This window comes from Lonchura striata, chromosome 9 (assembly GCF_050655825.1).
Source record: "Lonchura striata isolate lonStrDom1 chromosome 9, ASM5065582v1, whole genome shotgun sequence".
Lineage (NCBI taxonomy): Eukaryota > Metazoa > Chordata > Aves > Passeriformes > Estrildidae > Lonchura > Lonchura striata.
Genome location: NC_140711.1, coordinates 19,098,889 through 19,125,605, shown reverse-complemented (window position 1 = coordinate 19,125,605; position 26,717 = coordinate 19,098,889). Strand labels below are relative to the sequence as shown.

At 37.1% G+C, this 26,717-nt stretch overlaps 1 protein-coding gene across 10 annotated transcripts in view; it reads left to right on the top strand.

Annotated features, from left to right (window-relative positions):
- DLG1 (discs large MAGUK scaffold protein 1) overlaps nt 1-26,717 on the top strand; it is a 142,018-nt gene that overhangs the window by 14,561 nt on the left and 100,740 nt on the right. For 9 of the 10 annotated variants that reach the window (XM_021536895.3, XM_021536891.3, XM_021536890.3 and 6 more), the window contains exon 3: nt 31-197. In XM_021536895.3, the coding sequence (XP_021392570.3) occupies nt 31-197 (167 nt within the window). Of the gene's footprint in view, nt 1-30; nt 198-8,046; nt 11,005-26,717 lie in introns of those variants that run through there. The other variant, XM_021536898.3, reaches the window with a different exon arrangement.

The window sequence follows — 26,717 nt, the reverse complement described above, 5'->3', positions numbered from 1 at the left end:
AGCCTAACAACAATTTTTTTGCATCTTTAGATATTCAAGAATTTTATGAAGTGACCTTATTGGACAATCCAAAATGCATTGATCACTCACAGCCATCTGAACCAATACAGCCTGTGAATACCTGGGACTTCTCCAGCCTTCCAAGCACAACAGTGACATCAGAAACATTGCCCAGCAGCCTTAGCCCCAGTGTAGAGGTATGAGATAGAAATCTGTCTTATTTTCTTGTTGAGACTATTAGTTCAACATTGTTCTCTAAGTTTCCTTTATTTTATAAAATATTAATTTTCAAAGAAAATATACATTATTAAGATCAATAGTCATAGGGGATTTAATTATTGAAATGTTTTATAACATGTATGCATTTTGCTTAGTCAAAAATTTATAAACTCATTTGTCAAACGTACCATTAAGTGACCATTAAATTGGATTTATGCTTTGATTTTGGAACCTCGCTGACAGGTTTAGTATGCTTATACTCATCCATAGTTGTGACTCTTGAGTCATTACTTCATTAATTATTTGGGAAATATGAGGCTGTGTCTTTCTGATTAGTAACCTTTTTAGTCTGATCATAAGAAATTCTCTGTTACTACTTTATGCTCTGGAAGGACTTGTTTTTGAAAACAGCCAGTTGTCACTAGTGAGTAGTGGTGAGAAAAATAATCAGGAAAATGCACATTGATGTACATTTTTCACTAAAACAAAATCTCCCTGCTCAGTTTAAACTTAAAATGTTCCTTTAATATGTTCACATCAGAGCTGTTATCTGTCCCCAAAGAGGTGAACCTAATTTGAAGTGTGCCCCGAAAATTTACAGCACTGGAAAAAGTGTGTGAATTACTCAGTAACTGAAGGCAATGTGCTTTGCTGATCCATTTTCATGAAATGATTGTAGAGCTCAGGAGGAGCACTGGGAGAGATCAGATGAAGGGCTGGAGCTGTAGCTTGTACGGAAGCTTGGGAACTTGTACTGCTCAGCAAGAGAAAGGGGCTGGGATGCCTTAATGAGTGAACCTTTATCAGGGGATGTTGGGACTGTGGAAGAAGGTTCACTTAGCTGCAAATCATAAGTGTGTGATGTGCTAATGAGCTTGTACAGTTAAAAAAAATGCTTGTGCTCATTCTAGCTTTTTTCAAATCTGTCATACTGAAGCTAGTATGAAATATACCAGGAATGCTTTAAAGGAATCAGTAGATGAAATCCAAAACTTGTATTCTTTTGGAAAGTAAAAAATGACCCGTGGATAAAAGGTCAGCCAAGCCAGGGGCATGAGTTATATATTGCAAAGAACATCCATTTAAATATCTTTACATGCAAAAACTCAGCAGCCTAGGCATACTGTATTTTTCAGGTTTGTAAGTAATTGAGCACTGAGGAATTAAAATTCTAGTTGAACTTGCAATGTCGGAATAGATTTTCTTTGATTTTTTTGTGAATCTTGGTAACACAAGATTATTATTATAATTTGTGTGTCACTGTGGAATCTATTACCTGAAATTGCATAGAGAAGGCCACTGTCACCTCAGTCACCTGAATGAATGATCATGATTGGAGGAAATGGGGTAATGCTAGGGTATATGAGAAATAGCATGGAAAAGGCCATTGTGATATTTGCCTGTATTCCATCATCTAAGTCTATGGCATAGAGCTGTGGAATGTCCCTTCCTGCAGGTATGGTGGGAAAGGCATCTCTTAGAAGTGGGAGCAAAAAGGAGCTGTAAACAGGAGGGTAGGCAAGGAGAGGCAAAGCTTATTTTGTCTACTGAGCAGTTTTGAAATAAGCTGGTTATAATTTATTTCATGTCTGCATGTACAGGGAACTTAATGAGGCAAATTGAGAGTCATTGCAGTTGCTCTTAGTCATGGTGGATGGATGAAGTTCCTGGAAATGGCAAATGGACAAATTCTATCTTTTAAAAACTGAATACATAAAAGTAAGGCAGGAGAGAGAGATATAGGATTAACTGGTATAGGGAATGATTCTACAGTTTTTTGGTAGCTCCTTGAAAGTCATAAATAAGCTAAATAATAGCTGTCATAGTTGTTGATGACAGCTTTGTCAAACAATTTCTTTCTACTGTGGTAATAATTCTTCTGGTAGGAAGAAACAATAAATGTGATAAATTCTGACTTGAGTAGAGCTTTTGGCATGGTTCAAGAGGTCAAAACCTCTTATTTATCTTTTGAGATTATATATCACTTAGAGTTTTCCAAAAAAATGTGTCCTAGTTTGGGTTATTAGTGAAAACTTTCTGATAAAATTAGAAATTGAACCACGGGAAGAGAACATTATGTTGCTGCTTCACCAGCTAAGACTAGAATGAAGCCATGGGCTGTTGAAGTAATTAATGTTATACATTTTTGCTAAACTAATAGAAGTTAAATGGTTAACAATTGGTTTCTCAGAAAAGGTCTGAGTAATTTTAGAGTCTTAAGGTGAGTCAACCATGGCATGTTAATAGATTAAAAGAACACATTATTGGCATAAGTATGGTGTAAAACTCTTCTGTTCTACTTGGTCTACATAAGGCTTTGCTATTTTCCTAAGCACCAGAATAGCATAACACATGGCCAGTCTCCCTTATTGAAGGTCTTTGCAGGCAGCATAATGGTTTTAAAGGGCTTAAATGTTTTTTTCTTTCCTGTAAATGCACCTAGGAACAGTGTAATGGAATTGTGGATTCATGTCCCTATGAAAACATTTTGTTATTAGGTAAATATACTCCAAATTCTAGCAGACTGGGCTTGAAGCACATATCTGATGCTATGAGATTTGTCTTATGATGTTGCCACTGTAGGATGTTTTTCTGCTTCCCCTATAGGAAAAACAGATTTCTGAAGTGGGGAATAGTGTGTGATGTTAAATCTAGGCTTTGTGGTTATTCACTCCCAACCCCCTGCAGAAACTGTTTCCAGCCCTATACAAGTGTAGTGTTGTCCTTGGATCTTTCTGTGTTGTAGATGAAGGTGTAAATTAATTACAGAGCTGCATCTTTAGTTTTTTTCTCATGTACAATTGAACTGCTGGGAACACAGGCCTTGTCCTTGACACTGCACCAATGACAACAGGCACATTATCATGGCAAGGTCACTAATGCACTGAAAGGAAGAATTGCTTGATTTGGGAAAGCTCACCAGAGCTGTGAGTGTCTGTTCTCAGCTGCACTGTTTGCTTCTCCAGTCCAGTCTGATGGCCATGCTGGTGTTACCTAACAGAGCCTGATACGGTATAGATTACTGTGTTTTTCCAAATGGCCTGGACTTGAACATTTATGACAAAGCTACCTGTCTTCCTGCATATTTTTTGTCTTGAGTATAGTGGGAAAATTTCAGTTGTTTGACCTTCAGTATATGAAGGTCAGGTTTTAGATTTACTTCCAGTATTTAAAAACATAGCTGCATATATTGATGTTGATCCCAGTTCATGTGAAACTGAAAACAAACTTTTCTCCTAGTCTCTGTCACTTACAGTAAATGCTACCTTGTATTGCATTAGTTAGATTACTGTTTCCATGTTAATTTGGAAGGTGAACAAATTTGAAAAATCGTGGTTTGGCATTGGTTTCATTTTTTTTCTTCTAGTATATCTGAATTGTTCTTCTAGTATATCACTCTTCTAGTATATCTTAGTTTAGCTTCCAAATAAATATGAAAATTGTTACATAAATGTATGTATGTTTTTATTGACCTTAATTCTTTCTATTCTTTCTTCAGTGACTGTTTTTTTTCCTTTATATACCTGGTAGGCAATACTTTTTGCTTACTATTTTAAAATTGATTTAAAATCGCAAGGAGAAATTCTCATGTATTCACAGTTTATATTACACATACTTGCTATGTATATTATGTGAAAATTTATGTTTTAATGCTTAATGCCTTTTGGTTTCAGTAATGCTTTTTTTAGCTATTTAGGATATTTTAAAAATTAATTTTATATTTGGTTTTAATAAACTCAAGGACATAATAATTCCAGTACAGCATGTGTTTAATCAAGTGATTTTTTTTTTGCTTGCTGAAGTTTACAAGAGACTGGGGGGAATTTAGGCTTAGTATATCTGGTTTTGTTCATAGCTAGCTTTTTAAAAATAAATTCTCACTTTTCAGACTTTCAACGCTGCTGTCCAGTTCAGTGTTAGTTCATTAACCAGACACAAGCAGACTGTATGCACTTTGACATTATTTTAACTCTGTTTTGTGTCTTGCCAGGCTGGTGAGCCCACAGGTGATACGAATGGATGGCTTTTTTCTTGCTCGGGATTGTTAGCCTTTGAATGAATGTATTTCAAGCCTGTTTCTTTTATATTGCTGATACTTTTTTTGCTGCAGTTACTGTGGGCCAAATGAATATTCTTCCAGCTGACACTTTAATGGTATATGTGAGAGTTGCATGAGAGTGGGAATATAATGCCCCCCTAAAGAGATTAAGGATTGAATTACAAGAACTTTCTACACAGCTGACTTTGGGAATGACTTTTTAGCAATGTGTGCTTGTGTATATACATAGAATAGTGGTATACAAGCTTAGGTTGCCTGAGGACTTCTCATGGCACATAGCCTACTTCTGTTTTTTCCTTCCTGCTTCTGAATCCAAAGACTGGAGTTTGAAATCCCCATAGTTTGTGTAAATTTGGAACTACAGATTGCAAGTTTTCCTGCTTACAGCAATCTGTTTTCTTTTGCATGCTCTATATTTCTCGGAACGTTATTTAACAGTTTTATTTGTTTCAATCTCCAGTACAAAATGATGGGGGGAAAAAAATCACTTAAAAAAAAAAAAGAGAAGAGAATGATTCAAGACAGTGATAAAGCAGGAAAGGAATGTTAATCCTTTCAGTACTAGCAACTAGTAAAAACACCAATGTGTGCAATCTGAAAAGGACGAATGGTTTATCCCTTTCCTTGTGTGCATTAAATACTGAGCTCAAGTGTGCCTGGCAAAGCGAACAAATGTGACAGAGGCTCTCGGCGCTGTGTGAGCAGAGCTGTGCGGCGGGGAGCGGCCCCGGGAGCTGCTTGCTGTGATCTCTGGTGCCATCTCTAGGTGGGACACCTGCTGTTGACAAACACGCGAGTGACTGGAATCACTGGAAGAAATTTCTGACCTAATTGAGTAGTGTATTGCTAAGGAAATAGTCTCGTGGCATTCTTTAGCTTTAAATCTGTAGGATTTGTTTTAGTATTTTAATAGTTTTAAAACAGAGACGTTAAGATCTTTTCTGTTAAGCTTAAATTTCAAAGTAGCCACAATAATTTGATTTTAGATGTTGGAAAAAACTCACTGAACAATGTCTCAAAGGAAAGCTTTTGCTTTAGAACATGGAACTCAATCTGGAGTCTCTCACAGTTGCATGAGGACACCTTTGTATTTAGTGGGTAATGGTGTGTGAAGGACTTTGGTCTGATCTGTGGTTTTCCCATCTATCTGCACATGCCTGTGTGTTTAGTGTCTGGCATGTAGAGACTGGCCAGCTCATTCTCTTCTAGGGCCTTTTGCCAAATTGTTTTTTCATACAAAGAAAACAAAAGAGGAAGTAAGGAAACAGCTGATAGGTCTGCAATTTCAGCTAAAACTTGATGCCAAGGCAGAGTGGAAAGGAAACTCGCTAAACATCTTGCAATTACAAAATAGCTCAGTATCACCTATGAGGTGGGAAGGATTTTGACCAGCTAAGTCTTAAAAATCTCAATAACTGGAAATGCAAAACTTTTCTGGTCAATCTGTTCCAATGCTTAACTATCCTCGTGGTGAAAAAACTTCACCCTATTTTTGATTGAAATTTATGTTTCAATTTATTTGTAGTTTCTAGGGTTTTTCCATCATGCAACATGGACTTGGCTTAGTCTTTGGGGTAACCCCAGTGTAGGTACTGGAGGGCTGCATTTAGGTTCTGAACTCTTTATCCAAGCTTAAACAAGCCCTGTAGCCTCATCCTCTCTTTAAGGGTCAAGGCTTCTGAAAACCCTCTCACCATCTAATGGCCCTTTGCAGAACTTGCTCCAGGTTATCAAAATCCTTGTATTGAGACCTCAGAATGGAATGCCGTGTTCTAGATGCCCTACTCAAAGTACCAAGCTAAGGGGAATAATAATTATATGTTACGACTGGCTGTGTTTCTCTTAATGCAGCTCCTGTTCACCTCCTTTGCTGTTAAGGCATGCTGCAGCTTGTGTTCACTCTGTTCAGAATCTGTCAATGTGAATATTTGAAAAGGGATAAAGTTAAACTAACCTCATTTTCACCTACAGTATGGGAGTCGTCTTTGTTTACAAAGCAAACAGTAATGTCTTCATAACCTTTTTAAAATTGTGATAGTTTTGTATAACTTCTTACTAGGATAAGCTGATGTAGTCTGGAGGAAAGAATTTTGTATGTCTGGTTCCTTGTGCAATTAAAAAAAAATCTGTGTTTAATCAGTAGAAGTTTGTATTCAGAATGGAATGGTACCTCAAGCAGTTAATCATGATCTTAGTGGAAGTCTTATGAGGAGATACCTGCATATGTAGAGTACATTATTAAAGTGCAGGATGGTCTCTTTCTGTTTCTGAATTTTAACTCCAATATCTTCACCTTCACTGTACAAAGTTATTCTTACCTGTTGTATTAACAAGCTGTTCCAGTGAAAATCCCTGACCTGTTGCACTATGTTCAAATACCTTCTTTGCCTTAATATTTATAAAGATTCAGTACTGGTTAGCTTGATGATATGCTATATCTGATTGTTGTACTCCCTGTTATTGCACTGGTCCTTTATGCCTGTATCTGTGTGTGTGTATTGCCCATTATTTATATCAGCTACTTCTCTGCACACATGATGTGCTTGTTTTATTTCAGCAGCTAGGATAGTCCTGGGCTATTCAGGAGCTTCCTTGCTTTCTCTGTGTTAACTTTACAGTAAGGAAATGGTATTTGGCTTGCTATATATTTTGCCTTCAATTCTTGAAATTCAGCCTGTTTGTACAAGGAAAAGAATGTAAGTCTTGAACCAAAGCTGAAAAAGTCTTCTAGGGGCAGGCTTCTGATCAAAGTGAATTCAAAAGCAAATAAACGAAATCCAGATGCTCAGTTCAGGATGTATACACAAGCAATAAAACTCTGCTGTTTCTAAATGTCTCAATTTAGAAGTAAATAGAGAACTTAAAAATTCACTTTTTAAAAAAATCTAATAGCTTTTTATAAACTTGTAATAATTACATCTTGCAGCCAGATTCAAAGGTAGCTATATAAATTATGACATCTTACTCTTTTAGTGCTTTCTTTACTAATGTAGCTGAGAAAATGCTTGCAGATATGATAGTGCTTGATCTTTGAGTCTTTGATATGTCTCCTCAAATATGCTGAGGTTGGGCATTTGACATTCCCTTGCGAGGCTGAGCTGAGCCTGCTTCTCTAGTTACACCTGTGAGAGCTCTGTGTTGTGTGGCTTTTCTCATAGAATCCAAGAGCAAATTAGCATTTAAATAACCACACGCACTTTTAGATTTGTGGATAGATAAAGAAATTATTCATTTGCAAAATCAGTATTTTCCAAAGCATTGTTCTCATTTGCATGATTTATTTCTATGCGTAGTTTATCTGTGCATGAATTTTCCTTTATTTAGTTATCTGGTGGCTTTGTAGATAGAATCTGCCACACTGGAAAAAAAATAAGCCTGTGAAGGTACAAAAAGTGACTGCCAAACATAGCCTGCAAGAATTCATAAGTAATTCAAGGAAAGAAAAACCCATCTCTTACCTTTGTGTGAGAAAGAGAATCATCCTTTGTTTTTTTAATGTTAATGTCACGAATAGTGGTGAAATGAGATGCTTTTTTGCCTCTGGCCAAGCTGTATAGAATAGTTGTTACTGGTTGTTAATGGGATCACTTGGAGCTGACAGGACAGAAAGATTTATTTTTAATACAAATGAATGACACTGAAGAAATCATAATGTTTCTCACAAATTCAGTAGAATCATAGTTGTTTTAATGACTAACAGCACTGTGTGAAAATGTCTTGCTTTTCAGTGCGTGAAAGGATGACTTCATGCATTTCATGATTATGATTCAAGTTTTGGTGCGTTCTTTAATATCTTTCTGTTCCTTCTCACAATACAGTTTAAAGGAAAGAAGGTTCTAAGTTATTTTATGAAATTGTTTAATTACAGTAGTTTTATTTCTGGATTTTTTATCTATATCTTATTTTGAAAAACTTTCTTCTGATCTCTAAAATTTACATATACTTGCTCATTCAATGTGTTTTGTGATTTATTTTCAAAAAGCTGTATTTGTTTTTCTTATGAAAATGCTAAGCCTCCCGAATATTTGAGTCTTGGTCAATGTTTTTTTAAACATTTACTTCTTCTATATATACAGTATTTCCAGTGAAAAGGCTGCAGAAACTGCTTTTGGGCTAGGAAATAATTTTTTTATGCATAGTGCTCTTATCTTTGAGTGTTTATCTCTCTTCTGTACACTATATTTATGAAAATGTGCATTAGTGTTTGCCACAAAATCTTTTGGCCTACTGGTATGGAAATTTTTCCCCTGTGTGTGGACATTGTTAGCTGAAGATGGGTCTTGAGAGAACCATGTACAGTTAGCAGAAGGGCTTTTAACTCATCATAGTGCTGCAGTGCTTGGTAAAGGGCTCTAATGTACCTTGGTTGTGCATCCTGCTCTGATTTGTGCAGTGCATACATTGCTACATTTCAAGCACACTTGTTATGAGATGACTTTGAAATGTTTAGGGTGCCTGTTCATGATGAGCAGCTTGATCACAAATCCTCAGCAAAGGAATGCCTTTTCCTCACCTCTCTGGGTATGCCTCTTTTACATCTCATAGTCTGCATCGGAGCTTGAAGGAAGCGCTTGCTGTTACAGGACTAAGGAGTCTTGGGTCTTGTTGGAAGGGTGGTGGCAAGTGGAAGAGGAGAAAAATGATATGGTAATGACCCTTAGTTCTAAAAGTATCCCAAAGAAGGCAAGAGAACAAAAAATTGAGACTAAAAGTGATTTATTCTCAACATAAGCTAATTGTAGCCAGGATTAATCTGCAGAAGCATAATGTTCTATGAAGGTGGCTGAGGAAAATTTTGGTGGTGAGCAGGATTATTAATCTTTGCTCTTCGTGGATAGAGCATGAGGGACAAGCCAAGTTTCCATGTGCTATTTGAGTTCCTAGAGCTGTTTGTGCAGGAAATGTACATTTGGACTGACTGCATGTCTTGTATTAGTCATTGAAGATGTTTCTGGCCTAGATACTGGACATGTGCCAAGTTACCTAAAAATGCATTTCCTTAGTTTTCCTTAACTTTTTGGATACTTGTACTTTGTTAATGTCTCCAAACCTTACAGTCTTCCCAAAAGAGTACTTGGGAAATGCAAGAATTTCTTTGTGAGATGCCTTGTATGTGTTCAGCTATGAAGGTAATCCCTCCCTCCCTTTTCTGACTCAGGAATGTTTCATCCACCTAATTTGTTCTTTTTTGTTTTTTGAAGTTAGAACTTTTAGCCTTCTGTCTGGGTTCAGCCATTCAGCAGTCTGAAAGATGCATATTTTTCCCACTGATGCTTTGTAGCAATGAGAATTTCACCTAGGTGGTCACAGCAGAAATTCTTCACAATTTTTAAAGGCACTGTAAAAATTAAAAATATCTCTGTCTTGTCTTGGACATAAAAAGTAAAAATCATCATCTTAGTGGTTCAGTGGTGTAAGATTTATCTTAAAATTTCATTCAAGTTTGTCCTATAAAGATAACACCTGCCCATAAAATAAAATATGTGGTTTTGGAAAGGCTAGTTTCCTTATATACCTCCTTCTCCCCTTAGTAGTCCCCCACCCCACCACTTCTCCCAGTATATGTGGAAGAGCTGGGAGCAAAGTTGCAGAAAGTTTAAAGGGAGAGCTCAAGATGCACAGTATATTCTAAAGTTGTTTTGATTGATGCAAAATACAGTCAGTTGTACATCTTGGGGTAAAAGCAAAATGATACAGATGAGATTTAATAGCTTGAAATTACTCCTACATTTTTTTCAATGTACTTCATTGTGTTTCCAGTAAAGGTGTTAAGTGGGGGTCTTAACAGGACAAGATAGTGGGAACTGAGTTTGCAAGCTGCTTTCAATGCTTCTTGTGCAAAATTAATAAGGTGCTTACCAATGTATGGAACTGTCAGGTTAGTGTTTCAGAGTACACAGGAGGTTCTTTTCTGCCCAGGAGTTAGACTTTTCCCAGCCGTGCTAATTAGGCTGAGAAGACAATGCCTGCATATTCAAACTTTGCCTTGTCACTGCATTACAGCCTTACAAAAGGAAATGAAATTCTAGGTTAATTCAAGGCTCAAAATAGCATTTCTCTTGCAATATGCATTACTCTTTCCTTGCCACTTTCTTCTCTCCCTGATCTACATGGAATATTCCATTCATTACTGCTTAGGAAATCAGTTATTTTGCAGTCTGCAAATGCTGAAATGACGTTAGAGGAGAAATACTTGTTTGCAACCAAAACTATTTTTGAACAAACGCTTCATTTTAGAAATTCTAGCCAGCTAAGAAAAGCTGAATTGAGATTTTTTGCTGTAAAATAATTTTGTATTGCATTTCATCAAATGATTCCCTGTGATGCTCATGTGTTAGGTAATCCTGACAGAGGAGTATATGAAATAGAATACGAAGAGGTACTTAACTGGTATGGAACAGGATTTCACATCTTTTGTAGAATATTTGCAAGGATACATTTAAGTTTTTCAGCTATAGTTAACCAAAACAGGTTAAGAATTTTTCATGAAACTTAAAGCATTTATATTTTAGCCTGCTGCTTTTTCTCTACGGTGTTTCTACCTCTGAATGAATCCAAAGGGAAAACCTGGCACTCACTCAACTGTTTTGACTATTAAATAAGTGTGTTTTTTCTCATTCTGTTGAGATGGTGTTTAGCTGTGACTGAAAATAAACCTTTTAAATGTTTGGATATATACCTGCTATGCTGAAACAATGGATTGCTTATGCATTGTAACAACAAAGGTAAGACAAAGCTTTTGATTAATGCATACAATCTCGGAAGTTCTTGCTGAATCTTTCTTCCAGTTTTTGCTGCTTGTAATGAAAATGCCTTGATGGTTTTCTTGTGTTGATCTTTTTTAAACTTTAAACTGCACAGATCATCAGAATAAATTCCATGGTTGTTGCTAAGAACAATCATAGATGTTAATGCTTTGAAGAACTAATTTATGCACATATTGAAAAGTGTAGTAGAATGTTTTTTTTCTCCTCATTCTGCAGTAAGGCACTCTTTTGTAAAAAATCACTCTCTTTAAATGTGCTGAAATAGTAGTTTGCTTTTTATTCCAGAATAAGAATTCCAAATGATGTTTTACATAACCTTTATCAGGACATGTTTAAAATAATCATCAAAGAGAAGAAGATGAATCTGGCAAGCTGTGTTAGGGATGGATATATTTCAAGATGCTTTATTATTTTGACATCTTGCTTCTTTAAGATGAAGACACCCAGATAACTTAGAGTCATTACTTCTGTGGTAGGATAAAGTTTTATGTAAGTTTGTTTTTAATGCAGTCCACTTGTAACTGCTAAAGATAAAATCTCATGCATAAACTTAATATATTAGTACTGTGCTTGTGAAATATGGACTTGGTTAGTTTGGTTTTTTGGAGGCTTTTATTTTCTTTCAAGTAGTAAAATTGTTCTGTATTGCTCCCCTTTCCCTGGATGTTGAGATAGTTGCTAGTTTAATTTTTTTTTTTTTTTTTGACAGACTGATTTAACTTCTAGCATTCTTCTGGATAATTTGAAACCATAAAACTTGCTTATACAAACTTCTCCTTTTCAAGAAGTAGAATAAAATTGAGTGTCTTTAAGAATATTAGATTAATTTAGTGATAGCTTTTATAAAAGAAAATATGCTTTCTAGGTTTTTTGACACAAGGAAGCAAAGGCTGACTGGAATGAATGAAATTATCTTGTCTCTAACTAGCAAAGGAGTCTTTCTGGTGTCTGAACTGTCACAGTTCTTTTGGAAGTTAAATATACCATTTAAAATAATGTTTGAGTGATATTAATTTGTGGAATTTCAGCTTTATTTATTTTAGAATTTTCTATTTTGTACAGTTAGATTGGTATTGGATATTACTTCATTTCAGTTATATTGATATATGCACCTTAATTTTACTGTGCTTATTTTAGAAAAGGCAGAGCTGTCATTTTTATAGCTGAAGCGCATGTCTTTAGTTTTGTTTTGTGCATTTGTTCACCTTCACATATCTACTTGTCTAAGAGCAGAAAGACAATTTATATGGAAAGTTAAGCCAACAGAAAACATTCTGTGAAAAAAAGAGAGCTGTTTTCTAGTATGATTAGCCTAGCTCTGTGCTGCTAGGAAAGTAAGACTGCTCACAGAAATGTTGCACAGGAGAGGGAGAGATCATCTCTGCACAGCACAGACTTACATGGGTTAGACTGATGCTGCAATTCTACCTGGAGTTATCAGCACTTCATCCTTCCTGCCTCCTTCTTGTGAAGTTTTGGCCTCATTTAACTAAATGCTGCTGTACTACATTGTAGCATCAACTAAAGCTGTTTATTTAAAGTGGGGCTTAGAAAAGAGCTGTGTGCTTCCCTGTGTACCTGTGTGTATCTAATTACTTGGAAGTTGTGGTCTAATGAAAAGTACGTTCCTTGGTTTTGTGCATAAACCTGTATTTCAAATCTCAAGAAAAACCAATGCATGTAAGGCAATTTTGAAATTAGCATTAATGTAATGTATGATAGGATTAGTAAAAATGTTAAGTGCTTCCCCTTTGTGTACATTGAGTGGAGGCATATTTGAAACAATTCATTGTTACTAATTTCTGAGAAGGGAAGAGAAGAATTTGGCCAGTGCAATGAATTTTCTAGTGGATTTCAGAAGTCTTTTGTAATTTGATCTGTGATACTTCTATTTTGCTTAGTTCAGAATTCAGAACTAGTCACAATAGGTGAAGAAGGTTGTTAAACTAATTTCTTTCCTGTCTTCAAAGGTTCTAAGTGGTTTACTTTGCCCAAATCTAGTGCAAAGAATACTGATTAATACAGTATTTTTTCCTCCTTATGTGGGCACATTGGCTTGATGTAGGTAGGGAAATTTGCATCACTGCAACCATGGATACTATTAAGAGCAGGCACGTGGGCTGAGCTTACAGTAATGATTTTTATTTAAGTCACAGTTTTAAATGAGTTCATGGCACTTAAAAATACAGAATATGGAAAGTCGTTGATTCTTCCAGAAAAGCAATTTTTAGCAGTCATTCTTAACTTTGTTCCATAGTATACTTCCAGTAAAGGAGTTAGATTTAAAATGACAGTGATCTAGAATAGCTTTAAATAATATATCTAGCCTGACAAGTGTGAAAAAACAATTGTTTTGAACCATTTTTATTTCAAAATACCAAGAAGTGTCCTTGGATGTCTGCAGAGCACTATCAGTATGGTGCAGTCCTTGTTTCTGACCGTAACCAAACTCCAGTAACTCAGGAGAGGAGAAATGTATAATGCATCAACCTGTTACTAAGGGAGGAAGGTGAAGGGTTTTTTCCTAAGTTGTAAATCTTAAGCCATGAGACCTCATAAATTCTGGGTCTGAGCTCATGATGTGGCTGCAAGGAGCCTGACTACAGGAGCACAGTTACAGCTGGTGTGGCTCAAGTGGGGAAGGTAACACTGAGTTTGTATGATTCCTGCAGCTTTCCTCACTTGGCTGTGCCTTCCGCTGCAGTTCAGAGTCCCATTGTTGTTACAGTCAGTTTTTGGATTTTGCTTCAGCTTAAATGAATTGTGCGTAATTGAATTTGCACTGAAAGTGATCTTGTCCAACCATCTGCTTAAAGAAGGGGCAGCATCAACTTAGATCAGGTCACTCAGGGCTTTGATTTGGTTTTGTTTTCTTGCTGTGCATAACAAGGGCCCAATTTTGTTTTCTTAGTGTCTCCTCTGAGACATGAGAAGGCTGTTATCTGCTCCTGCCCAGGGCCTTTCTCTGGGTGAACAAGCCCTGTTCCCGGAACCTTTCTTCATTGTGTTTCAGCCAAGTGACCGTCTTGGTGGTTTTCCACTGTACTTGATCCTATATTCCAGGTCTAACAAGTATTTAAAGAAGCATAAAGAGAGATTGCAATGCGCGTTTTAGCCTTCTGTATTATGTACTGCATGCATAAAACCTGAAAATCTCAATGTTGGTAGAAAATGTGAGAGGCAATTGTGTGAAAACACAAATAGTGAAAAGCTAAGCTTTTATGTATAAACTTGATGGAGAAATTACTTGGTGGGCCCAAAGGAATTAGTTAAGTGGAGGAACAAAATACAGAATTTAAAATTGTTGATGAGATGTAAATGAGTTATATGGGCAGTTTTAACACTGAAATCTTAAGAAATATTTTCAGTACTTAATAGTACACTGCAGTTCTTCCAAGTTGGCACACTTGAATGAAGTGTCATAATGGGTTTTGGCCAAGGACTTCCTTTTGCCAACATTCCATGTCCTCACTAAAAAGCGAATTGCTTTCCAAACATATTTGATTGGGTAAATCATAGTTGATGAATCAGTTGAGGAATACTAATAGTAAATAATTTGCCTTTGCTATGTCATCTGGTTACAGTGTTGAAGAAAAGGGTGCAGAATCATTTATAGAAGCTTTGGCAAGTGAAAAAATGGTGCAACTCTAGTGTTGCAGCATCTGCAGATGGTATGATATTGTTATTGCCTGTAAGCTTGATATACAATGCAATGCCAAAGAAACAGCTGCCTACTAGGTAGTTGGGAAGTGTCAAAATCAAGGATGGTTGTCTGCAATCTAAAGGATTGGCCAGCTTTCATGTGGAATAGGAGACCAAGTGTGTGAGGAATGTTTGCCATGTTGGGCTTAAAGGGTATTTGACAAAATCAGTGAGGAATACATGCTGAGAATACTGACCTGGTGGTCATGCCAGGAGAAACAATGTCCCAACTGCCTGGATTTGTGGTTGCGAACAGTCCTTTAAAAAGTTTGAAGTTTTAATATAAAGAATGAACTTAGGCAGAGGGTCATGTTTCTAATCTCTACAGGGAAAATAAAGAAACCCAGTGCAACATCAGATAGCTGGTGGTTAATTTTAGAGGTTGTAGCTAAAGAAATTAAGAAATACTGTGTTTTGAATTCTATGGATGGAACTGAAAGTGGCTTCTCAGAGTTTTGAAGATGACACCAAGAGTGATCAGAGAGCAATGATGGAGGCAATGATGAAGGGGCCTGATATCCAAAATCTAAAAAGCTGTATGAGGAAGTAGGAGAAAACTTTTACTAACTTAAGGCAAATCATTAATAGAAGTTTACATTTTTACTGTGTGTGGATTACAAGGATGTAATAAGCTTTCTGCATTTAACTTCTTTCTAAGGGAGTTCTCTTTCTGTTAACATGTTATTTGGCATTCTCCCAACCAACAGCAGTTTAAGACCCAAGAACTTCCTGAGCCAGAGGCACTTATTCTATAGAATTCTTTGGCTTTCCCTTAGGTGGATTATCTAGTCTCATCAAAATGTACCTAGAATATAGACCAAAGGTTATAAATCTGTGCTGTTTGCTTCTTATACAGAGCATCTTCTAAGTTAATCTTTGTTTACTTGTGTTTGCTTGCTCTCTCTATATGGCTGCAAGCATACAGGGTTGTTTAATTGATAACCCAGAAGTTAATAGGATTGTGTAGTTATTCATGCTGGCATCAGTGATGTTGGTATTTGCTGGAGTTTGTGTGCTCCAAGAAACTGGATACCAGGCACCAGAGATGTTTGTATGAAGCTGATGAATTTTGCATGAAGCTCTTGTGTTATTGTGTGTGTTTGTACCTTATTTCTCCTTCTGCTTTAAATGAAAAAGCTGCTAATAAATACTAGAAATAAATGACAAATTGATTACATGTGGTTACTGCACCAGAGAGTTGGACTGAATCTCAGAAAATGGTGCGGAACATTTTTAGAATGGAGATGCTGAAAACAGTAGTAAAAAAGGAGAATAACTTTCTGAAATCACTCCTACAAATAAGACTCCTTCAAAGCATCTTTGTGACTCCATTTGCCTGCCTGGAACTGTGTGGATTTATTTCAGAGGAGCTGAAATAGATGATCATAACCTGAGTAATTTTCCAGGGATGAGTGGCAGCAGAGTGGTGAAGCATTCATTCCTGATCACTTTTGCTTTGCTGACCTTGTTTATTTTGGGAAAATAATTCAATCTATGGCTGCACGAGTGACTGTGAAACCCAGTTGGTGCAGCTGAGAAGGCTTCTACCCCTTTCACCTGCTAGGAACCTGGTAGAACTCTGTATGCTTTTCTGCTGGCTATTGAGTGAAAACAACTCATGGGAAATTCAAATAAACACTAGACTATTGCAAGAAAGCTGATGGGATGGAGAATTAACTGTTGAGCAGCTGATGTGATTCAGCTGCCTGTGGAAAGGCAGGTAACATGGTAAGACTTAACATCTCAACACTTTAGGAAAGTGAGAAGAGCAGTGATTCTCTCTGCAGCAGAATCAAACTGTTTGCTCAGTTTGGCTGCTGCTCATGGAACTGGACCCTCTGAGTGAACAACTTTGGCATAGTTTCCTGTTGTAATGAAAACAGTGGGAGAAAACAGTGGGTGAATAAATGTAGGGTTGTTCGAAGTTGGGCATATGGTCTCCAACACGATTCCTTCAGTAGACAGAGCTATTTAGATTTCTTGATGGCAAAAACCCCAAGAGGCTTCCTCTCTTATTTGAAGTGAGATTCCAGGATGGCTGTGCTCACTGGCTGATTATCTGGTATGCTGCTAGTCAGATATGTTTTACTAGCCAGCACTGTGCTTGATCACTTCTTTTGTCAATGCAGTGCATTGCACCAGGGCTTTGTTAACATGAGGGGTGTTTTTACACTTTATTTGAGGCTTAATCATAGTCTGATGTTTTGTCAGGGGGTATTAGTCATACTTTCATAAGTGGGAATAACATTACTTGAATCTCATTCCTAGGACTGGTGTTTACCAGACAAAAAAAAGTAAAACTTTGAGAACATATTCAGGTGAAGAACATCAGTATTTAAGGGATATTCAACCTTGTTAGGTTAGTGTGTTTGTATGTTTCTTTGAAGACCATACACTGCCATATCTTGGTTTGGAGGAGGGAAGGACATTCTTTAATGAAATTCTAATGCATACTTAAAATATAACTGAGAGCTGCTGTCTTAAAGGTCAGTGTGGGCAGGAATCATCAGCATTTTCTGAATTCATCTAAATGCCCAACAAAGAATGAACAGGCCTTAGGGGGTTTTAGTGACAAACCCATATTCCCTGGAAGAATGATTCTCTGCCCTCTATGCTGTGAAAACATTAGAACAATAATTACTTCCTTCTTTCAGTCTTTGTGCTCTAACAGTGAGTTGTGCCACAAATAAGATTTGTTGAGGACATTTTTTGCTCTTGCCTTGGTGGGGCTGCATGTACCAGCCTTCATTCACAGTTCTCTCAAATGTTCCTTTGAGAATCACTGCAGAGAATTCTCACTTCTCTGGATGTTATTTCTTGCCTGTTGGAAAAATGGTGTGATAGTTGAAGTTGAATTTAGCCTCCTGCATTTGGGATGCCTTTATTACCTGGTGAAGACACCACTGCTGAGGCGTGCTTTGCATGTTGTATAGGTGACACACCACTTGCACATCTTGCACCTCAAGCTCCAGAGCTTTTCTCTTAAGCAAACTCCAGAGACTCTTCTGGCTTTCCAGCTGCTGGGGTGGTGGGTTGGCCAAACGTGGTAGCACTGAATCCAGAATGGAACAGTCACTTCTTGCATACTTGTAAGGTTCTTGGACTTGGATAACACTCTGTAGATGGAATGTTGTAGTTATGAATCTGGTCAATTTTTCTCATGGAGTTAAAAGATAGCCTTTCACTTTTGTATACTCATTATTTCTTTGAAAATATGTAGTAATTCAAAAGTGTACACATTTGACTTGTAGTATATTCCTGTATGTTTTTGTAAGTGTTTTACCCAGGAGGAGACTTTGGTTTGATTCTTCAGTCTTCTTTTTACTTTGGAAAAAAACAAACTCAAACCCCAAACCATCCATATATGTGGTAAAATGCAAGTATATATATCACATGTCTGAGTCTGAAAAATCTACTGCTTTGGTTGCTTTAGCTTTAGTTTAGTTAATTCAGGTACAATTCTTCTCAAAAGAGCTCCAGACTCGAAATGAAGAAGAAATTTCTGTCATAATTCAGCAGTCTGAAGTGATAATGCTGTTGCAGTTAATTTTAAAAAGAATCCCCAACCAAATCACCTTTCTCTTGCTATTTGTAATTAAATTCTATAATAACAGTTACTCAAGAAAGCAAAAGGAGGACTACTTTATTACATGAAATCTTTCTTACCTGCTGGGTTTCATCTTTCTTCAAGCTAAGGAAATGGCGAGGGAATACTTAGTTAACTTAGTGACCTAAGTACTTAACTTAGTATTTAACTTGGTGATCTGTTATGAATAAATGCATCTTATTGAAATACGCTTTGGAGGGCATCAGGGTATTCTGAGGAGATGGAAAAGTTCTGTTTTGCAGTGTGTTATATAAGGGCCAATTGCACATTGCGCATACACAGCTGGAAGTACTAGTAGAGTGGTGAGGGAAGTGCTGTCTGGGAAGGAGGGGCAGAAAAAAAAAGCTGGAAGATTTTGTCTTGATGGCTTAGGGAATATGTTTTCAAACCCAAAAGATGGTAGTGACTTTTCAAATGAGATGATACTGAAATGGGAATAATAAGAATTAAGCCAAAATAAATTAAAGCTGGAAAGGAAAAGGATCCTTGCTGTTAAAGTAATTAGTTCATAAAAGACTTTTATAATAATAATGTAGATAACACAATCTCATTATGATGTAGCTAGATGATTTAAAAGATCATATTAAGTTGTTTATTATGTGTTTAGGCTGTGTGAGAGACCTAGCAGAAAAATCTGTCTCACTTTGCATTTTGAACAAAAAGCATCAGATTGAGTTAGATCCAAAAATAAAGATTTTTAGTAATCTCAAATTCTTTGAGCACCATTTGTAGCATATTATAATGTATCTCTACTGTCACAGGGATTGTAAAAGTACATCTCTGATAACTCTAAACAGGAAAGTTAATTTCAAAATAGGATTTTTTCAACTCAGTGACTGCTAACTGGCAATCTGAAAACCTTTACTTTTTCTACCACTAATTAAAATGTTTCTTCATCTGTTCATTCAGGGACTCAAATAAAATTTAGGTTCTGTACATTGGCTCACCAGTGTTCTGCAATTTATAAACAGCACATCAAAACAACTTGGGCACCAGATTGTGATTGCAATAAAGGAAATGAAACCTTTCTGGTAGAGTCAACTTGTTTCTTCTCTGGTTTTGTTTTTAGTTCAGATCTGATGCTTGCATATCAGTGTGACTTTTTTTTTTGTCATTGTAGAGAGTGAAATGTGCTTCTGTAGAAGGAGGACTTTAGAAGCAGGAATATACTCTCATCTTTAATGGTTTGCATTCTTAGCTCTAAAGGTTGCTGTTGCCAGCAGGGAAATGTGGCAGTGGAGAACTGCTGCCCTCTGCTGTGATCAGTGGGCTTTGCTCAGGTGAACAAATGAACAATGCAGGATCTGCTTCCCAGAGCCTGCAAAGCTTCCTCGTCCCCCTGACATTTGAACTAGGTGAGGACGTTCTTTTGAACGGTAAAAAGGAATGAAGGGTTAACTACAGGTTACAGAGCTGATGTTAATTTGTGGACTTGCTGATCATGAAGCTGTAAAATCTTTTTGGTATTATCTATTTTTTCTATATTCCTGTATTATTTTGGAAATTCCTTTATATAATTGATATTCATCCACATTCCTTATACAAATATATGCATGTGGTAATTTTCATGAAAATTGGATTATCCCAGCTTTCATTAGCCTAGTTAATGATTTTCTGTAATATGAGAATGGCTAACACTAAACAATTTTTCTTTTGGTGGTCTCTGTTTTTTTTCTGAAATGTCTTAAAGGGCTTTTGAGAACTCTGGCAAGTAGTGGTTGTATCTCTTCCTTTCTTAATTTAAACTTGTGTATCCTCAGCAATCCAAGTGCTATGAAAGTGACTTCAACTCTGATTACTTTCCTTACAGGATCAAATAAACAGACAAGGATTGTGAAAACTTTCTTGCCCGCATTCTGTTTTGTATGGCTTTGTTGGATGCTGCCCAGCACTGCAGTGCACAAGTGCATTAAGCTTTTCGTAATTTTCATTTCCTTTGCCTTTTCCCTTTCTGTTTGTTGTTGTATCAGCCTTTCTTTAATTAGTTAAAGAAAGGCTAGTTAATATGCCCAGGGGAAGCCTTGGGTTGATCTGAATCTCTGATGCTCTGGTAGTAGGTGATGCAAATTGAATTCTTCAGAGTATAGGTACTCCTTGAAAATGGACTTGGACTTGTGGGTAAGCTTTGTTGATCCTTTCCCACTTTGACTAGTAATTCATCTTAAGATGAGGCTTAGGTTAGACATTAGAAAGAAATTCTTCACTGAAAGGACAGATGGGCATTGGAATAGAGAGCCTGGGGAAGTGGTGCAATGCCCATCCCTCTAAGTGTTTAAAAGACACGTGCATGTTGCACTTGGGGTTATGGTTTAGTGGTGAACATGGTAGATCCTGGCCCTGATGAACTTTGAGGTCTTTTGCAGCCTTAGTGATTCTATTGATGATTGTAAATGAAGGACAAGTGCCCACCTCAGTTGCTATCCCACTCCTGAAATAGTGATTACACATTTTTATTAGACCCTGGTGTGTTGATTTGCTCTGTTCCTTTTTGATTTTATATTTTTGGCAATGAGTTCTGCAGTACTTTCTTTTCTTTGATTTCAAACATCTGGTGGGTAATTTAATTGTCTGCTAATGCCTGTGTTGTCTTAAATAGTTAGTAGTTGCCTTTTATGTGCCTTTTCTATGCCATTCATCTTTTAAAGATTGAATGTCATATTCCCAGCTCAGCTGCTTGCTTTTTATAAGATGAAGAGCTTTGTCGGTTAAGCTTCTCAAATAGAAGCCACTGAGTATCTTTATCCTTGATGTTATTCTCTGTAATTTTTTTTTTTTTTTGGTGGCTTTTATCAGATGAGATGATCAGAAATGTTTCCAATAGGCAAGATTTGACTCTCAAACTTATACAGAAAAGTAATACTTTCTGGTGTTCTTTTTTTTTTTTCCTCAGCTAGTAGTTTTGTTCCACTTGGTCGTTTAAAACCCCTCTACAATTTTAGTTGGCATTCTATTTTCTAGGTGTTAAAAAGGTAACAGAGGAGAGGAAGAAGTGGAGAATGACCTACATTAGCTATCGCATGCTGTCACATTCACTCAGGTATTTGGGTCTAACTGAAGGAATTTCATAGCTGAAGTAGGGTGTTATTTTCTGTAGCATCTTGCTAAAACATACTAAGAAGAAATATTCTGTTTTGAACAGTTGTGAAATTAGTTTGCCAACAGCTGCTGGTGTTTTTTAAGGACTGGTGTCTGCCAGGACTGTTGCCCTAGATTCCTGCTGAAATGCTATGATTTAGAAACCTGTATTAATAATTTGCAGAAGCTTTGGGGTCAATAAGTAGCATTGAGTCCAGGATCAATATTTTGAAAGTTTGCTTGTGGTGAGGGAAATGGCACTTGGTAGTCATATAGCATTTAATGCATCATTGCTTGAATTCTTAGCAAAGTTTGGCTCTTAATTTGACAGTAATTTTCACTGTAAGAATAAGCATTTTATGTTAATGAGCATTTAGATAATTCAACCTGCTGTAAGAAAATGTGATTTGAGATTTCTTTGTGGAGCTCAAGTTCATGTCAAGTAACAGTGCCCACACTTTTTGCTTAAGCTGTTCTGTCATGGTGACTCAGTTGTAATTTGTGGTTTCAGTTTTTCAAGTTATAACCTTCATCACCCCAACTCTATTTTTCAGTTTGTTAATTAAGGTAATCAGTCCTTATTTGCAATTTCTGAAACTGTTACTGCACTGGTGATATTAGTGAGCACTACATAGGAGAATGAATCCTTGAATAATACTTTTTAAGAACTGCAGAGAAGTGATACAAACTTACTAGCAGTGTCAGTGCTACTCTGAACTGCTTATGGCTTCCCCTCAGCTCTTCCCTTTACCTTTTAGTTTCCCAGAAGTGGCAGCAGAGTCAATGGCCTGCAACAACCTTTCTTACCTGTTCTCAGTTAATAACAAAGTGTAAATCACTGGCACCCTTAGCACCTGGATTGGCTAGAGATGACAGTTGTAGTCCTCGCCCATAAGAGGATTTGCATTTTAAGATGGGGAAAGTGATGGAGTTGCAGTGAATTAATAAAACTGTAGGCTAGCAAACGCTTTAATGGATTAGAGTCAAAAAGTAGCATTATGAATAGTTTCCCATTTAGAAGAAGGTGCCATCTCTGGTTTTGAAATGTTTAGATTCATTAGAATGTTATAAGAAATAAAGTATTGGCATTTCCGCATTAAGCATATTATCAACTTTGTTGTATGAAAATCTTTTTGAAAACAATTGTTATAGAACCTAATGACAGTCCTCTGTGTATTCAGAAATGTATGGCAAGTATTTGAGCATCCTCAGAACAGCACTGTTGTTGATTCCATCCTGATCTCAGCAGATTATTTTGTAATTGAAATGTGATCAGTTTTCACTGTTTTTAAAACAGCAGGACTGAAGGACTGAGTTGCATTTGTCTCTGGGAACAACCTTCTCACTGTCTGCAGGGGGGGAAAAGCCCCCACTGTTACTAGTATTGTGCAAGCACTTCATCTCCTGGCTGTGAGAGGTTGTTAGCCTCATCTCTTTTCTGCTCTGCTGCTTTGATGTAGCACCAAATATGTCAAATTGCAGTCTCTTCTTGATGTGGTGTTAAGAAGCATGAACAGCAATTGAGATGAATCTGGAGTAGTTTGAGGTAAAATAGATAGAAGACATGTATTATTAATATATTTTCTCTCACTCATTTTCACTTGTTTTTCACCAGTCTGCCCTTATTTTTTTCAGGGGAGGCACAGATGCTTTATTAATTCTTTGTGAATTATTCAGCAGCTGATCTACTTTTTGTGGCTACTTTGCACGGACCATTTAGGAAGTATTCCACTACTGCAAACTGCTTCTCCTGAAGGGGTTTGTTCAAAAAGATACGATGGGATGAATCAGATTCTGAGCAGTTCTGCAATAACTGAAGGATCTTTATATGTTATCCATACTAGAATAAACCTCAAAGGTATTGTCCCTCTTTCCTCCCATCACACTCCCCCTCCAAGAGTTCTGCACGACAGTCTTAATCAAGCTAGCCTGCTGTTCAAGCCCAATAGGTGCAGAAGGAAAACCATGTTTTGGAGGCTATGCTTAGCCTAGTCAGCCTGGGCCCTACAGGGAGCAATCCAGAGTGAAATCACATCCTTGCTCCAGCCTGGTCTTGACACTATGGAGAGCCATTCCAGCTAATCACACTCTGCTGGATTTAATCTTTCCCACTGAGTATAGCCTTGAGAATATAACCTTGCAATTACCACTTGAGATTAGAGTCCATCCACATCAAATACAGAGTGGGTGAAATCTTCATTGAAGGTGTGAGGAAGGGATGAGACAAGGTTGCAAAGCTTTCGGGTCTTTCAGGAGGGCTTTTATAGTTCAGCAGTTTTATCTTTGTGATTCAGTGTCTATTGTTCACTAGAAATCTTTTTGAGAGTTCCATGGAACCATTTAGGGCTATATATCAATCCTTTTTTTTTTCTTCTCTATGGACAGATGGAACCAACACATCAAAGGCAGCTTTAGATTAATCACATACTTTTACTCTGAATGATTTCAGTAGTGTTTTTTGAATGCAAAGATCTTGTAGTTTTTAATACTAAAGGACTTTTCAGGTCAGGCTGGTAGCAGGTTTGGCTGGGATGGAGTTAATTTCCTCCCAGCAGCCCATATGGTGCTGTGTTTTGGATTGTGACAAACTGTTGATGAACATGCCAGTGTTTTAGCTATTGCTGAGTAGCACTCACACCGTGTCAGGGCCTCTCAGTTTCTCATTCTGCTGTCCTGGCAAATAGGCTGGGGGCGGGCAAGAGGTTGTGAGGGGATACAGCTGGAGCCTGTGACCCAAACTGACTGAAAAGATGCTCCATATATTTTAATAGCTTGCTCAGCAATAATTTAGGAGGAAGTGGCTGTTGCTGAGTTTGGCCATTGATCTGCTGGTGGTTAGTGATTTGGCTTGCAGCACTTGTATGTGTGGTTGGTTGGATTTTGGTTTTTTTCTTAATTAGTTCCCCTTTCACTTATTTATCTTGACCTGTGAGGTTTCTCCTCTTGATTTTTAACCTTTCTCATTCTCTCCCTCATTCCCCTGGGAGGGAGTGAGTGGCTAGTTAGATGCTTACCTTTCATCCAGGCTCAACCTACCATGGAATGTTTCTGCACATGTTAAATATGTTGGAAGCAATGCAGTACATTCCGATTTTAGGAATTTTCTGGTTGAGTTCTATTCTAATCACAATACAATCTTTTCAAAATACAGTAATGTTTTTATTTTTTTTTTCTCATTGAGATGTTGTTAATGTAATGAAATAATTGCCTGCAGTGAATTTAACAGAAGGTCAGATAGACACCTATCTGCTCCATGTACAATGTCTTCATTGGATCAAACTTCAAGTATTGCAAAAGGAACAATTTCTTTTCAGTCATTTCCTAGTCTGTATTGAAGATGTTCTCCTGCCTGTGGTGGTTTCCAGCTAGGAAAAAAGAACGTTGACTTTTGGCTTTCATAGTAGTCATACTAGCCAATTCTGTGACCCCTCTCATTCTAAGGAACTTTGTGTGTGAAAACTAAAGATATAAAGCATGCTCCAGTAGTGCTAAAATGCTTTAAAGACATCAGAAGAAAAGGAAGATGTTTCACTCAGCATTTTTAATTCCAAAATATGCAATAGCTTCATGCCTGCCTTAGAAAACAGGACTACCTGTAACTTTCTGTCAAGGTATGCTTCTGTTTTAATATAAGCTTCTATATAGCATTTTGCTAGACTTTCTCCCCTTTGATATTCTTAATCCTTTTCTCATTACATAAATTCTGCTTGTTGCTTAATTGGTTACCCTCTCACTTGTTTCCCCTTCCTGTGGTGAGAACTTTTTGGTTTTTATTCTATGCTTGCTACCTACTTCCGAAAAACTTGTACATAATTGATATCCTCAGAGACATCTATTCCTTCAGTCAGTTTGGCTGAAGTTAAATTGTAGTGTTAGAATTACTAAGAGGCAGGAACTGACAGATGAACGATATGACTAAATATCTTTGAAATCACACTTGGAATACGTAGGACCTCTGTTCAGTGGTGATTGTCAGGAAAGTCTGTTTTTTGTGAAGTTTTGCCTCTGAACGCTCTTCAGTCTGTCACCACATATTTTGAAGTCTGATTATTTTTGCATATAGAGGACATGATAATGTAGATACCTCTCTGTTCTTTCTCCAATATAGCATTATATTTTCCTCCTCTGTTTTGGAGTGAAAAACTCCTAAAGCAAGCTTATACAAATGCCCATATTGATGGTCACTCAGTTGGGAAGGGAGATGGTCTTGTCTGTTTTTTGGCTTGACTTATCAAGGATTATGAAGGACCTTATTGGAATTATGTCCCAGATCTGTCTTATATGTAACAATTTAAGACTTGGAATAAACTGGGAGAAAAAGCACAAACACCCACTGAAATGTTTCTATTCATAGGACCTATTCTAGGCTTAAATGCCATTGCAGGGCAAGTTTGAAAACAAAAAAGGCAACTATTAATCAGCTTCCTCTTTCCAAAGTATCATTTCACATTCCTTCTGAAGTTAATAAGGCTGTGGTATTCTTCAGGGTTTTGGAAACTTAATACACAGAGAGGTATATTCTGCAAATTTTTATATGAGAGCGTTAAGCTTCTTGAAAAGGACATAAACACATCATCATTCTGAACTGGATGTGCAGTAGTGGCTGCTGGTTTAACTCCTGCAAACATGTTTACCTGCCAAGCTCTTAAAAACATGTTTCTAAAACAATAGACACCTGTTAAAGATGCCCTTCAGATGGGGAATTTCAGCTTATTGTCTTTTTAGTTTATAAACCTCTTTGCCTGAAATAATGGTGCAAATGATCTTTTGGCAGTTTAGGAGCATGCAGGAACAACCAGTACATTTTTTAGCTACTCTCAAAATTGGCTTGGATGGTCATCTGATACTTCAGGGAGCAAGAACTGCAGAGCCAAAGAGCTTCCTGGGTGCTGATGGATGCAGTTTGCACCAGACATCAGTTGTTCTCAAACTAGTGTTCAAATTTCATTTGCCTTATTGAAATGGCTTATAAAATTACTACTCCTTGAGTAAGAAATCACTACAGACATTACATGAGAGCTCTGTGCTAGTGTAGGGTAATCTTAAACCAGCATCCAAGCTGTTTTGCAGAGCTCTTTATCATTTTGGAATTCTCTGTACTCTTTGAAGGCCTTACAGACTATGATTATGCAGAAAACAGGATAAAATAAGTTTATTAGATTTAAGTAATTCCAATGATAAAAAGTGCATTTTAAAAATAATTGGGTTGTATTCCACTTCCCAGAAGTGTACCAGCTCAGGCTTCTGTGGAAGGGGCACCTAAGCTTAAGTCCCACCAGCTTGACAG